Source organism: Oncorhynchus masou, chromosome 5 (assembly GCF_036934945.1).
Source record: "Oncorhynchus masou masou isolate Uvic2021 chromosome 5, UVic_Omas_1.1, whole genome shotgun sequence".
Classification (NCBI taxonomy): Eukaryota; Metazoa; Chordata; class Actinopteri; order Salmoniformes; family Salmonidae; genus Oncorhynchus; species Oncorhynchus masou.
The window spans coordinates 52,901,018-52,916,409 of record NC_088216.1 but is presented as its reverse complement, the minus strand read 5'-3'; the positions used below and the strand labels follow the sequence as shown (position 1 = coordinate 52,916,409).

The window sequence follows — 15,392 nt, the reverse complement described above, 5'->3', positions numbered from 1 at the left end:
GGTTTCTACCATCTTTGTTTACGCTAAGGGCTAAAAATGACTCAAAGCAGCAGACAGCCAACACAATAAAACCCCTTTATTCTGGATCATTCATGAAGAAAAGTTGTTCTTTTCCCTAAAGTAATTAATGCTTTACATTCGCCAAACAAAATAGTAATTGTGCCCTGCAATGGTATCATCCTTCAAAAAAGTAGCTAATGAACATAGCTGAGACTTGCATTATACTGCACTGTATGCAGTGTTAAAACAACTGGCTACGCTGAACAGATCGGTTTAGTTGTATAATAACAAAAAACAAAAAAGTATGGATGGCTTCTGCTGGGAGTGTTCAAAAAACACTTCCAATAAGGCTGGAGGAGTGGTCAAACCAAACTACAGAAGAATTGTGATTGTCCATTACCGCCTTTGATAACTTACAAAATCTAACAGAGCCAATGAATGTTAAATATCCCTTAATTACAGTTGTACACGCTCAGTCCAAAGAAAAGTAAATAGTTATCCCTATTACAAGGTTACAATATGTATCTGTTTTAGTATCTCTAGTGTTAATGCTTTTAAGGTCATGACAAGAACCTTACTGCTGATGAGAAGTTAAAACAATTAGCCAACATTTATTTTCTACATGGAGGACAATATTCTTCCAGTGTCTAAGACTCTTGCCATTTAACAAAACAGAAGCGTGCATCTCAAAGAAAACAATAAGCATCTTGAATTTATTTCACAACCCTGTTTTGTTTAAATGGAGTGTCCCCTGTCAGATATAGGTGGTTATACACCTCTAACATAATATTTAACAATTGTCCTACATGTATAGAGCAAAACATTTATATTATTCCTCTAACTAGGTAATAAAATGTGTGATACATCAACGTTAATTGAACCATCAATTAAACACCGCCCAGGGATAATTGGTGTTCAAAGTAATGTAAAAGGACTTTGGAAGTAAGACCAGCCAGTGTCTTCACAAAGGACTGAACAACTTGAGATCCATGTGCAGAACTAAAGTTTTTACCCAAATCATCCCTTGACATCCGTGCATGATTTTTTTCAGGTTAGTCCAGGTTAGGATTACTGAGGAGTGAAAATAGTCTCCTTGCCTCACAGGACACTGAGTGTGTCCCGATATGGACTACCCATCCAGCACCATGTTGAGATGGAGTGGGGCCCCTCAGTGGCAGTTCTGGCAGTTAGGGTGGCAACGCGCCCCATCGAATCGACATCCACAGCCTCCTGAGTTGTCCCCAGAACCCTGCAGAGAGGCATCAGATACGAAAGGAATCATCAACAAGTTCCAAGATGCACTAGCGGAGTGGAACTGACCAACACGAGTTTAATTATTTTCCAGAGAACGCATTGAGCCCCGAGTTGATTATCCCTCATACCATGTCTATAATTTAACACATTAGCCACTAGAAATGAATGTATTTAGCAAGTTTACAAGATTGTGACAGTAGTTGCCTTAGTGACAAAAACAAACAGACTTGCTAGTTTAGCTAACTAAACCATCAATCAAATGTATTTATAAAGCCCTTTTTACATCAGCTGATGTCGGTGCTGTACAGAAACCCAGCCTAAAACCCCAAACAGCAAGCAATGCAGGTGTCCTAGCTTGCTATTATGAAAATTGAACTCAACAATGCCAATAATGTTTTCAATTATACTTTTGCATTCAAAAGCAGCTCAAACATAGAACATGTAGGAACGAAATATAGCCATTGAATTCTACTGCGAAAATATACCATGCATTATGGGGAAATAATGCACGCGCTGGAATGCCCTTCAAGCCAATCAGAAATGAGTATTAAACAATGCCATGGTACAAACTTTTTAATACACTCAGTTCTACAGGATATGCAAAGTCGTATAGTACTGTACCATGTATTTAACACAAAAGCAGTACTGGATTGGGGCAGATCAGTTAATAATATAGATTTTTTGTGTTTTCACTATAGAATCCATTAGATCTTAATATCTGACCTAAGATTTTTGAATGGCTTAATAAAGAGTATAGCATTCAAACTGGGCATGGTAACTTTCAAATTTTTTGGTGACCATAGTGATATACTGCAGTGCTTTCAAAAAGTGTTCCGACCCCTTGACTTTCAAAATTTTGTTATGCCTTATTCTAAAATGGATTAAAGAAAATAAATTCAGCAATCTACACAGAATACACCATAAAGACAAAGCGAAAACTGGTTTTTAGACATTTTTGCAAATGTATACAAATTATTTTTTGACTGGTACTGTAAGTATTCAGACCCTTTGCTATAAAAGTTGAAATTGAGCTCAGGTGCACCCTGTTTCCATTGATCATCCTTGAGATGTTTCTACAACTTGATTGGAGTACACCTGTGGTAAATTAAATTGATTGGACATGATTTGGAAAGATACACACCTGTCTGTATAAGGTCCAACAGTTGACAGTGCATGTCAGAGCAGAAACCAAGCCATGAGGTCGAAGGAATTGTCCATAGAGCTCCGAGACAGGATTGAGTAGAGGCACAGATCTAGTGAAGGGTACCAAAACATTTCTGCAGCATTGAAGGTCCCCAAGAACACAGTGGGTGGCCTCCATCATTATTAAATGGAAAAAGTTTGGAACCACCAAGTACTTGAGCTGAGCTGCCACCAAGACCTTGAGCTGGCCGCCTGGCCAAACTGAGCAATCGGGGGAAGAAGAACCCAATGGTCACTCTGACAGACCTCTAGAGTTCCTCAGTGGAGATTGTTGTTCTTCTGGAAGGTTCCCCCATCTCTGTAGCACTCTGCCAATCAGGCCTTTATGCAAAGTACTTAAGTAAAAATACTTTCAAGTACTACTTAAGTTGTTTTTTGGGATATCTGTACTTTACTATTTATGTTGTTTACAACTTCTACTTCACTACATTCCTAAAGAAAATAATGTACTTTTTACTCCATACATTTTCCCTGAAGAACTTTTTATGTTTTGAATGCTTAGCAGGACAGAAAAATGGTCCAAAATATCAAGAGAACATCCCCGGTCATCCCTCCTGCCTCTGATCTGGTGGACTCACTAAACACAAATGCTTAATTATGTCAGAGTGTTGGAAAAAAAATAATAATATTGGTACATAAAAACAAGAAAATGGTGCTGTGTAGTTTGCTTAATATCAGGAATTTGTAATTATTTATACTTATACTTTTGATACTTATGTAGAGTATGTTACTGGGTAACTTTCACTTTTACTTGAGTTATTTTCTATTAAGGTATTGTTCCTTTAACTCAAGTATAACAATTGGGTACTTTTTCCACCACTGCCTTTATGGTAGAGTGGTCATACAGTAGCCACTCCTCAGTAAAAGGCACATGACAGCCCGCTTGGAGTTTGCCAAAAGGCACCTAAAGACTCTCGGAACATGAGAAACAAGATTCTCTGGTCTGATGAAACCATGATTGAACTATTTGGTATGAATGCCAAGCACTAAGTCTGGAGAATACCTGGCACCATCCCTATGGTGAAGCATCATGCTGTGGGGATGTTTTTCAGCGGCAGGGACTGGGAGACTAGTCAGGATAGGGTAGTAATGACTGCTAGATGGCTGCTATTTAATGGGCTCTTAACCAACCGTGCTATTTTGTTAGTTTTTCTCTCATTGTTTGTAACTTATTTTGTACATAATGTTGCTGCATCTCTTATGACCGAAAAGAGCTTCTGGACATCAGAACAGCAATTACTCACCTTGAACTGGACAAATCATTTGTCTTTAATGAGTCAGACGAGAGGGATTTACTCCAGACACCCGATGAGGCCCTCATCTCCGTCATTCGCGGGAGAACAAGATGTAGATATCAAGGAAGGAGATTGGGGTGCCTTGTAAGGATCCGGCGACGAGTGGCTAATCTGTCTTTGCCAACGTACAATCGCTGGATAATAAAGTTGACGAACTACAAGCACGTGTATTCTACCAACAAGACATTAAAAATGGTTATATCTTATGTTTCACCGAGTCGCGGCTGAACGACGACATGAATAACATACAGCTGGTGGGTTACACACTGTATCGGCATGATAGAACTGCAGCCTCTGGTGAGAAGGGGTGCTGGTCTATGTATATTTGTAAACAACAGCTGGTAAACAATATCTAAGGAAGTATTGAGGTTTTGCTCACCTGAGGTAGAGTATCTCATGAAAAGCTGTAGACCATGCCATCTACCAAGAGAGATTTCATCTATATTCTTCGTAGCTGTCTATTTACCACCACAAACCGGTGCTGGTACTAAGACCGCACTCAATGAGCTGTATACAGCCATAAGCAAACAGGAAACTGCTCATCCAGGGAAACTTACCAGCATGTTAAATGTGCAATCAGAGGGAAAAAACTCTAGAACACCTTTACTCCACACACAGAGACGTGTACAAAGCTCTCCTTCGTCCTCCATTTGGCAAATCTGACCATAATTATATCCTCCTGATTCCTGCTTACAAGAAAAAACTAAAGCAGGAAGCACCAGGGACTTGGTCAATAAAAAAGTGGTCAGATGAAGCAGATGCTAAGCTACAGGACTGTTTTGCTAGCACAGACTGGAACATGTAATGGGATTCTTCCGAAGGCATTGAGGAGTACACCACATCAGTCAATGGCTTCATCAATAAGTGCATTGATGATGTCGAACCCCCACAGTGACTGTATGTACATACCCCAACCAGAAGCCATGGATTACAGGCAACATCCGCACTGAGCAAAAGGGTAGAACTGCCGCTTTCAAGGAGCGGGACTCTAACCCGGAAGCTTATAAGAAATCTTGCTAAGCCCTCCGACGAACCATCAAACAGGAAAAGCATCAACACAGGACTAAGATCGAATTGTCCTACACCGGCTCCGACGCTCGTCGGATGTGGCAGGGCTTGCAAACTATTACAGACTACAAAGGGAAGCACAGCCACGAGCTGCCCAGTGACACAAGCCTACCAGACGAGCTACGTTATCTCTATGCCGCTTCGATGCAATTAACACTGAAACCTGTATGAGAGCATCAGCTGTTCCAGACGACTGTGTGATCACGCTTTCCGTAGCCGTTATGAGTAAGAACTAAACAGGTCAACATTCACAAGGCCGCAGGGCCAGACGGATTACAGGACATGTACAACGAGCATGCGCTGACCAACTGGCAAGTGTCTTCACTGACATTTTCAACCTCTCCCTGTCTGAGTCTGTAATACCAACATGTTTCAAGCAGACCACCATAGTCCCTGTGCCCAAGAATACAAAGTTAACCTACCTAATTGACTACCGACCCGTAGCACTCACGTCTGTAGCCTTGAAGTTCTTTGAAAGGCTGGTCATGGCTCACATCAACACCATTAACCCAGAAACTCTACACCCACTCCAATTTGCATACCGCCCCAACAGATCCACAAATGATGCAATCTCTATTGCACTTCACACTGCCCTTTCACACCTGGACAAAAGGAACATCTATGCGAGAATTCTATTCAAAGACGACAGCTCAGCGTTCAACACTATAGTGCCCTCTAAGCTCATCATTCAGCTAAAGACCCTGGATATAAACACCTCCCTCTGCAACTGGATCCTGGACTTCCTGACGGGCTGCCCCCAAGTGGTAAGGGTAGGTAAACAACACATCTGCCACGCTGGTCCTCACCATAAGGGCCCCTCAGGGGTGCGTGTACTCCCTGTTCACTCATGACTGCATGGGCAGGTACGACTCCAACACCATCATTAAGTTTGCAGATTACACAACAGTGGTAGGCCTGATCACCGACAACCACAAGACATTGTATAGGGAGGAGGTCAGAGACCTGACCGTGTGGTGCCAGGACAACAACCTCTCCCTCAACGTGATCAAGACAAAGGAGATGATTGTGGACTATCGGAAAAGGAGGACCGAGCACGCCCCCATTCTCATCGACCGAGCTTTTGTGGAACAGATTGAGAGTGTCAAGTTCCTTGGTGTCCACATCACCAACAAACTAACATGGTCCAAGCACACCAAGACAGTCGATGAAGAGGGCACGACAAAACCTATTCCCCCTCAGTAGTCTGAAAAGATTTGGCATGGGTCCTCAGATCCGCAAAAGGTTATACAGCTGCACCATCGAGAGCATTTGGTTGCATCACTGCATGGTATGGCAACTGCTCGGCCTCCGACCGCAAGGCACTACAGAGGGTAGTGCGAACGGCCCAGTATACCACTGGGGCCAAGCTTCCTGCCATCCAGGACCTCTATACCAGGCTGTGACAAAGGAAGGCCCTAGAATTTGTCAAAGACTCCAGCCACCCAAGTCATAGACTGTTCTCTCCGCTACCGCACGGCAAGCAGTACCAGAGCTTCAAGTCTAGGTCCATTAGGCTTCCAAACAGCTTCTACCCCCAAGCCAACAAATGGCTACCCAGACTATTTGCATTGACCCCCCCCCCCTTCTTTTACGCTGCTGCTACTCTCTGTTTATTATCTATGAATAGTCACTTTAATAACTCTACCTACATGTACATATTACCTCAATTACCTCGACTAACCGGTTCCTCGCACACTGACTCTGTACCGGTACCCCCTGTATATAGCCTCGCTATTGTTATTTTGCTGCTGCTCTTTAATTATTTGTTACTTTTATTTCTTGAGGTACTTTTCTGAACTGGTTAAGTTGGTTAAGGGCTTGTAAGTAAGCATTTCACTCTAAGGTGTGCCAAACTTGTTGTATCAGCGCATGTGACAAATACAATCCGATTTAATTTGAACGAGGGAAAGATGAACGAAACAAAGTACAGAGATTCTTGATGAAAACTGGCTCCAGAGCACTCAGGATCTCATACTGGGGCAAAGGTTCATCTTCCAGCAGGACAACGATCCTAAGCATACAGCCAAGACAACTCAGGAGTGACTTCGGGACAAGTCTCCGAATGTCTTTTGAGTGGCCCAGACAGAGTGGCCAGGACTTGAACCTGATCGAACATCTCTGGAGAGACCTGAAAATAGCTGTGCAGCGACGCTCCCGATCCAACCTGACATAGCTAGAGAGGATCTGCAGAGCAGAATGGGAGAAACTCTCCAAAGACAGGTGTTCCAAACTTGTAGCGTCATACGCAAGAAGACTCGAGGCTGTAATCGCTACCAAAGGTGCTTCAACAAAGTACTGAGTAAAGGGTCTGAATACTTATGTAAATGTGATATTTCCATTTTTTGTTTTTTAGAAATTAGCAAAAATGTCTAACATCCTGTTTTTGCTTTGTCATTATGGGGTAATGTGTGTAGATTGATGAGAGGATAAAAAAACATTTAATCAATTTTAGAATAAGGCTGTAACCTAACAAAATGTGAAAAGAAGTCAAGGGGTCTGAATGCTTTCCGAAGGCACATCCCTTCAAATTAGTGGTTTCGGCTATTTCAGCCACACCCGTTGCTGACAGGTGTATAAAATCGAGCACACAGCCATGCAATACACAAACAATGGCAGTAGAATGACCTTACATGCTGACTACACCGGTCGCATCGAAAGAGCGAGTGTTGCAAAATAAATGTACACATACATGTTATTCAATCATTGCACCTACACGCGTGTCTGCGTTGCCAGACGCTAAAATAGAAGTTGATTCTATTTGTGATACAGAACGCGCTGCAAGTCCTGCCTCTCCCATCTCCTCATTGGTCTTTAGAAGCATATACCCACGTGCCATCTTCTCATTGTTTTTTTGGAACATATACCCACGTGGGTAATTGAAAGATAAACTGAGGTTGGTTGTGGTAATGCACCTTATTATGAAAGTTAGTTGTCAAAAGCCATATAGTCCAAAGAAGAAAAAGAATCCTGGAAGGAGGAGAGATGACTAAAAACGATTCAGTTGACTGTTTTACGTGTAGATTAGTAGAGTAGAGGACCTTGTGCATTTCAGGTAAAATAACTCAATGTTTATATCCCAGGACAAATTAGCTAGCAACAGCAAGCTAGCTAGCTAAATTTCCATAAATGTTTTATGCTTTTTGACCTGTCCCCAAAATATAATTGGTTCAGAGTTTGTTTTGATATTTCAACCTGCATGTCGTGATCACGTTTGATGTGGGGGGACAAAATCAATTTGCGCACGATGGCGCATGCACACATGCGTCCGGTTTGGGCATGGTGTAACTGAAGAGCTCAGTGACTTTCAACGTGGCACCGTCATTGGATGCCACATTTCCAACAAGTCAGTTCGTTAAATTTCTGCCCCGCTAGAGCACTATAAATGCTGTTATTGTGAAATATAAACATCTAAGAGCAATGAAGGCTTTGCTATGAAGTGGTAGGCCACACAAGCTTACAGAACAGGACGGCGAGTGCTGGAGCGTGTAAAAATTGTCTGTCCTCGGTTGCAACACTCCCTACCGAGTTCCAAACTGCCTCTGGAAGCAATGTTAGTACAAGAACTGTTCGTCGGGAGCTTCATTAAATTAGTTTTCTTGGCTGAGCAGCTGCACACATGCCTAAGATCACCATGCTTAATGCCAAGCATCAGCAGGAGTGGTGTAAAGCTCACCGCCATTGGACTCTGGAGCAGTAGAAACACGTTCTCTGGAGTGATGAAACACACTTCACCATCAGTCCGACAGACGAATCTGGGTTTGGCGGATGCCAGGAGAATGCAACCCGCCTAAATGCATAGTGCTAACTGTAAAGTTTGGTTGAGGAGGAACAATGGTCTGGGGCTGTTTTTCATAGTTCGGGCTAGGTCCATTAGTTCCAGTGAAGGGAAATTAACACTATAGCATACAATGACAATCTAAACGATTCTGTGCTTCCAACATGTGGAACAGTTTGGGGAAGGCCCTTTTTTGTTTCAGCATGACAATGCCCACGTGCACAAAGCGAGGTCCATACAGAAATGGTTTGTTGAGCTTGGTGTGGAAGAACTTGACTGGCCTGCACAGAGACCTGACTTCAAGCCCATCAAACACCTTTAGGATGAATTAGAACGCAGACTGCGAGCCAGGCCTAATCGCCCAACATCACTGCCCGACCTCACTAATGCGCTCGTGGCTGAATGGAAGCAAGTCCCCGCAACAATGTTCCAACATCTAGTGGAAAGCCTTCCCATAAGAGTGGAGGCTGTTATGGAAGCAAAGGGGCAACCAACTCCACATTAACACCCATGATTTTGGAATGAGATGTTCGACGAGCAGGTATCCACATACTTTTGGTCATGTAGTGTATGTTTGAAATTGTGCCATAGGGTAGGTCTAAGAAGAATGGTCTAGCACGGTGAGGTATTAGAGTGGGGAGGAAGTAGCTGTAAGAGTACAGTTCATTGTAACTGAAGGGCAAATCAAACGAAACGCCAACGAGTGTTTACATGCTGGAATTAGAATGCATGGTAGTGAATGACAGAAATCAGACGGGCCGCGAGAATCGATGCTGTCAAAATCGCCATCCGCTTCAAATTAGACAGCAAATATATATTTTTCTTGCGTCGAACGAGCAACGCTCATTCATGTTTCGTTTGATTTGGCCTTAACTGTCTTACGTTTGGTCCCCAGCGAGCCTGCTTGGTGACCCAGCAGATCTCCGTCTTACACATCAGGCAGCAGATCCAATCACAGCCGTCCTTCTTCTGAACTATGACCTTACACTTAGGACAGTGCATGGCCTCCCCGTTCTGCAGTAAGGACTATCGAAGAAGACAACAGGAGCTCCAGGTTAGGTTTACCCATAGATATCATATCACAGTACAGTCGTATAATAACCCAATAGTGGGTTTAATCAAGATTAGGTATACCAGTAGACTTCACATATGGGTTCGGTAGTGTAATAGGCTGACAGTATGTGTAATCTAAACCCATAAGCTTCATATTTCAGTTCAAAACTATAATAGGCCGATAGTATGTTTCACCCCCCAAAAAACAGACTTCAAATAGCAGTTCAGTAGTGTAGTATGTCATGTTCAATCCAAGACAGTGCTATATCACTGAAAGGGAATACTATCTGCCTGTTACCACATTACCTCCAGCATCTGTGTGGTCTGTTTTGCAGCCACGTCATTCTCAGCTCTGATCCGGAGATCATCTTGATACTCCTTGCAGTTCATGTCTTTGTGGATGGCCTTAAAAAGAGGTTGACAAAAAGTTTGTTGGCCAAGCACCTATTGTTATCTTCATAATTTATTTTAGCATTCAAGGGGGGACAAAGGAGGGAGAGTGAGAGAGAGAAAGTTGACACACCTTGCAGAGGAGGCAATTGGTCTCTTTGCAGAGCTCACAAATAAACTCATTGACTTCGTCCTCAAAGATGCACCAGCCAGCGCAGTCGGGGGTTTTGCAGTGGTAGCTGTTCTCACTCCGCGTCTCAGCAATACTGAGCCTCAGCTCTAGAAGCTTCTGGTGCTCTTCCTGAGAGAGAAGCTAAAGAGACAAAGAACAGGACACTGTACAGTACAATGGAATGGATAAAATATATGTTATGGTGATGAATATCTTTCACAAAAATCATCTTTGGGTCTTTGAAAAGCACTATATAAATGCCATGTATTATTATTTATTATTATTATTAGCACCCTACATAAATGATACAAGGCATTATCATCACTTGATACAGAGAGCTATAGTGAGATGGCCTGGGTACAGTTCTGTTTTTTCTTTAGCCAACCAAGCATAAACTGACTGGCTGCCAGGCTAATGGCGAGAGCACCAGCAGGACTCACAGATTGGATCTCCCTGTCCTGCAGCTTTCTATCACAGCTGTAGTCTTCATCCCCATAAGGGCAGGTCACCTCTGGATCCATGCTATTCACTATGGTTCCTTTAAGACACTCCCTGTTTAAAGAAAACACGCAAATAAGAAGGCATTTAACCTGTATATGTCTCAAATTATTTTAATAATTTAGATTGTCGTTTTTTTTATTTATTACAGATAAAACATTTATGGGAACATCTCTAAAATTGATACAAGGTCAGTAAGTATTTCATTTCTATATTATTGATAGCAGTGGAGCGACAGTGATCTACTCCAGAGAGTACCAGCCAGGGCTGTGTCTCAATAGTTGTAGCTTTGTTTCCTCGTGCATGAGACAAGTAATGGAAGCCATTTTATAATATTAAGGATTGATCAAAATGTACAGAATGGTTACCTGGAGGGAAATTGCGTAGGGTCCTCCTTTTTCAATCTCAGTCAAGGGGAGGGTTTAGTACGTTTTCAATCTAATCCAGGGGAGGGTCATGTAATTTGTAATTGAAGAAATGTCAATATTTCTCAGTGTTTTAGAATTAGTTGCTTATTAGGCTATATATCAATGTGTGCTCGATGCCACTCCTCATCTCTGATTTGCCGCTGGGCGTGCAATATCAAGTGTGCCTATAGGAAATTTAGTCTGGTCTCAATCCAATGATCCATAGCCTATAGGCCATAGGCTATGAAGTGCATGCTCGGAGAGGCACAGAACAACGTTATATTTCTAAGATAGCCGCAGTGAAAATAAAACTAGGCTGCATTACACACGGCAATGGATATTCCAACCCTGAGCCCCGGCCTGCTCTGCTCTTGCTGATCCAAAACTTTTTGTCTGCTGCCAATGGCTGTGCTGTGTAGGGCTACAGTGGCAGTTCAGGAGGAGAGTCAAAGGCCGCTTCCAAATGTTTTTATTTATTAGGCCAAGTCCACAAAATGCACCATCTTGTGCGCGGACTAGCCTATATCCTATGTTCTGATCAGTTTGAAGAGAGCGCGAAAATGAGAAGGAGGACCGGAGGTCAACTTTGATAGCTTGCTAATACTTTAATTAATTTTTATTAAAAACAATATGTTTCTTGTCCATTATGTAGTTATCATATTTATTGACATCACAAAAGCCAAATTTGAGTAGTTTACATCGTGGGGCTAAAACCTGAAGCAGCAGCCGCGTCACAATCAATCGGAAATGGACACCTCATGGTGCTGAAAGTAGGCAAATTCAAGAAGACATAATTCATTTCACCATATTTAAAAAAAAAAAAGTAGACTTAACTAACAACAAGAAGGCTTTATATTTGAGTCTATTTCTTCCTATTTAAGAAATAAGAGGTAGGCCTACCTGTTTGACAGACGGAATTAGGCTATAGCCATACATTTTGCCAGTCAATTCCTCCACCCACAACCTCCTGGCCTGCAGCCCTCTGCGCTGTCACTCTTCCTGTGTTGCCATGTAATGCTTACAGGATGAAGAACAGTTTCTAAAACTGTGTATCTAAGGCTCTGCTCTGTCCAGGAAGTGAGGGTAAACGGTATACATATTCTCTGCTATCATTTTGATTTTAATTATTATTTTGGGTATAGGGGATGGTCACTTGTTTTTTTTTCAAGCATTCAGAGGGTTTAAGTAAAATATATTTTGCTGAAGGGAGGGTAGTCCCATTTTCATTTCAGAGAGGTCCGATTTTCTCCATGTAACCCCTATTATAAATAACATTTACCCCCTTACTGAGATGTAGCCAAGATGTGTTATACCTGCAGAAAACATGCAGGCACTCCCGCAGTGTGGCTCCCTCCCCTGGCGGAATGGAGCAGAGGCAAATAGGACAGTCCAGCTCCTCTGTGTTGGGGACGAGGCTGTGGGCGTCTGTTTCCACCAGACTCAAGAAATTCCTCTCCCGCTCTTCATCCAATGCCTTCATCGTCCCACAGCAACAGAGCGGTAAAATTAAGGGAACGCTGTCTTTCTCATTTAATAAGGTGGCTACACACATTAAAACAGTCATACCAAGTGTCTTTTTAGCTATATGTAATTGTGACATGATTGTCACGAAAATCTGAGTAACACGTGTATATCTCATATCTTGTAACTCATATCTTGTTTAAAGCATACCTGCTGGTACTGTAGATTGGCCATCTCCTCTAGCTGGAGTCTCTGGATCTCCTGCTCATCAGGCTGGTAAACCTCAGGGACTTTATAATCTTCTGGTCTTTCAGACCCACACATCTCACAGCCTGGCCTCGTTGGCTTGTTAGCATAGGTGCACACAGAGCATGACCAACCCACCTAGTTGTCCCCACACACATATGCAAGCACACATTATTGTAGAAACGGTCATGGTTATCGTATATGTATACAATGAGTCATTGCACATTTTGCATTATAATATTACCAGAGGCTTTGGTTGCAGAGGAGGAGGTGCTGGTTGTTTAGTTTTGGGAGGTGGGGTTGGTCCAGTTGCTCCTCTGGCCAGTAGAGGACTCAATGACTCAATGATACCTATACCATGATGGCAACAAGTCAAAATACAAACATGGCTGTCCACAATGGGGGGAAATATTTTAAGGTATAGGTTGGTGTAAGTGTGCTTGTGTGTGTCACAAGCTGATACGTTGACAACCTGTGCCTTGCTCAGTATACTAGGTTCTTATTGGAAGACTAAACAGTGCTGTATGACAGAGTATCCTTACTGTCTAGCCGACGGTGCTCCTCCTCCTGGTTGACTTGCTCCCGGCTGAGGTTGGCAGCCTGGGCAGACTTGATGTACAGGTAGGCTTGGTCTCCATTCTTCCTTACCCCATGGCTGTACAGAGTTTTAGAGACCCGTGCCAGACGCTTACCGATCACCCAGCTTTGCAGAGATGGATGAAATCCATAGTCAGTATTGATCTGTAGAGAGAAATTCAAGAATGTATGGGGTCTCGGTCTCCACTTTTTTCACTGCAAATATGTGTGTTCAAGATAATGAGTAAATATCAGAGCTGTTGGTAAAAATGGGTTGCAACAATGATTTATTTTACCTTTTCTTTCAGATCTGAAATGGTCATGTCAAGTGTTACCAACAAGGTAACCGGAATATAGTTTTCTGACTGTGCATCCCCGACTCCCACCTTCAACCTGCAGCAAAGTAACCAATAGAGGTAACTGGGTCTGAATGTCTCAGCACTAAAACAACAGTTACAAAGGTGTTACAATTTATTAAAGCTGCAATATGTCACTTTGTGGGCCAACCAACCAAATTCACATACAAATTGGTGTTATAGACGTGCCATTCTCATTGAAAGGAAGCATAAGAAGTTCTATGTGCACTATTTCTATGCTTCACGTGCTTACATTTCGTATTTCCATATTTTACTTTCGGTTTGGTACACCAGCTTCAAACAGCTAAAATGCAATAATTTTGTTTATGGAAAATATATTTCATAGCGGTTTGAATGGTACAATGATTTTCTACACTCTACTTGTTTGTTTTGACAATTAGACTTGTAGCAACCAGGAAATGGTGGGGCGATTTCTGCATAGTGCATCTTACGTTTTTCAAGGTGGTGAGCAATAGAGTAAAGTAAGTAATCCACAATCGCTTGTACCTAATAGCTTGTTACAGCCTAATTACATGTTGATTATTCCACTTGCGTTTATTCTGTTATAGGCTAATCCTATGTAACTAATGTAAAGTATGACCCAACAGAATACTACTAAATGATTCCACCTACCGAATAGAGTCTTGGGAGTAAGCCTTGCGGGAGATCATGACAGATACTGGTACACACAACTCTGCCAGCTGCTCTGAACACCTTTTGGCTTCCTCTTTGTCACCACAGTTGATGGCCTCACTCAACAACTGGGCTAGCTCCTCCGCTGCAATAGAAAAATGACATTTTCATCAATGCACAGAACACTCGATACTCAATTAAACTTGGTCAAAAATAGACCAGCTATTGTACGTTTCACGTTCATATGATGTCATACTATCATTGCTCTTTGGCCGTTTATTGACCTGACCATTTAGACATGATCAGGGAATCAGATAGGAGACTATTATGAAAACTCTCTATTCTTACCCTCTACTAAGTTGCTTGTGAAGACCTCAGGAGAAGTCATAGTTAGACCTATTTTAAGAAATGACAAGAATAAGAAAGTAATGATGCAGAGAAGAATAACACACAGTGAAAAACAACATCATGTGAAACGGAAACGTTCACTTTGACGGTACTCTATCCCATAAGGAAGACTATTACTATTAATATTGTATTGTATGCTAAACGACATGTGATACTTTACCCATAAGTATCCAGAGACTACCAAAATTGAGAGAAATTTACATAGAATGGGTCACACAGCAGAGTGAAGGTGGTAAAGGCGCTCGAGCTTCAAGTTGATAAAACTGCAAATGGGTTTCTCACCTGATCAGCGCGCGGTTACGTAATAGGGCTATCAGGCTTCTTCATAGAGTTTCCTCATCTGTTGACAATTAACTTACCTTTCTCTTGCCACAAAATTTTACGTAATTATAGAACTTGAAACCACTTCTCTTTACGTGTAGCTACTTCATCATCAAGATTATAAGGCTAGCTGAATGAAAAGTGAAACGAAACTTAGCTAGCTATATTCAGGAAGTACGTTTTTAAAGGATTAATTTGCATATTGCAATTTATGACATATCAGTACTGTACATAGATAGTGATGAGAGACTGCAGTTTCATAATATCCAGATAGAC

General features: G+C 42.1%; 1 protein-coding gene across 3 annotated transcripts; it reads right to left on the bottom strand.

Annotated features, from left to right (window-relative positions):
* Window positions 1-61: 61 nt before the first annotated feature.
* rbck1 (RanBP-type and C3HC4-type zinc finger containing 1) lies at window positions 62-15,298 on the bottom strand. Of its 3 annotated transcripts, none has more exons than XM_064965961.1 (13): window positions 15,078-15,298; window positions 14,736-14,783; window positions 14,388-14,532; window positions 13,695-13,791; window positions 13,365-13,563; window positions 13,067-13,173; window positions 12,787-12,960; window positions 12,429-12,589; window positions 10,651-10,762; window positions 10,172-10,351; window positions 9,955-10,053; window positions 9,478-9,621; window positions 62-1,249 (listed from the first exon to the last, which is right to left on the bottom strand). In XM_064965961.1, the coding sequence occupies exons 2-13, from the start codon at window positions 14,773-14,775 to the stop codon at window positions 1,169-1,171; spliced, it is 1,539 nt and encodes a 512-aa protein (XP_064822033.1). In that variant the 5' UTR covers window positions 14,776-14,783; window positions 15,078-15,298; the 3' UTR covers window positions 62-1,168. The 3 variants fall into 3 exon arrangements, with proteins under 3 accessions (XP_064822033.1, XP_064822032.1, XP_064822034.1); XM_064965960.1 differs by lacking the exon at window positions 15,078-15,298 and adding an exon at window positions 14,956-15,071; XM_064965962.1 differs by lacking the exon at window positions 15,078-15,298 and adding an exon at window positions 14,997-15,047.
* Between the last annotated feature and the right edge of the window lie 94 nt (window positions 15,299-15,392).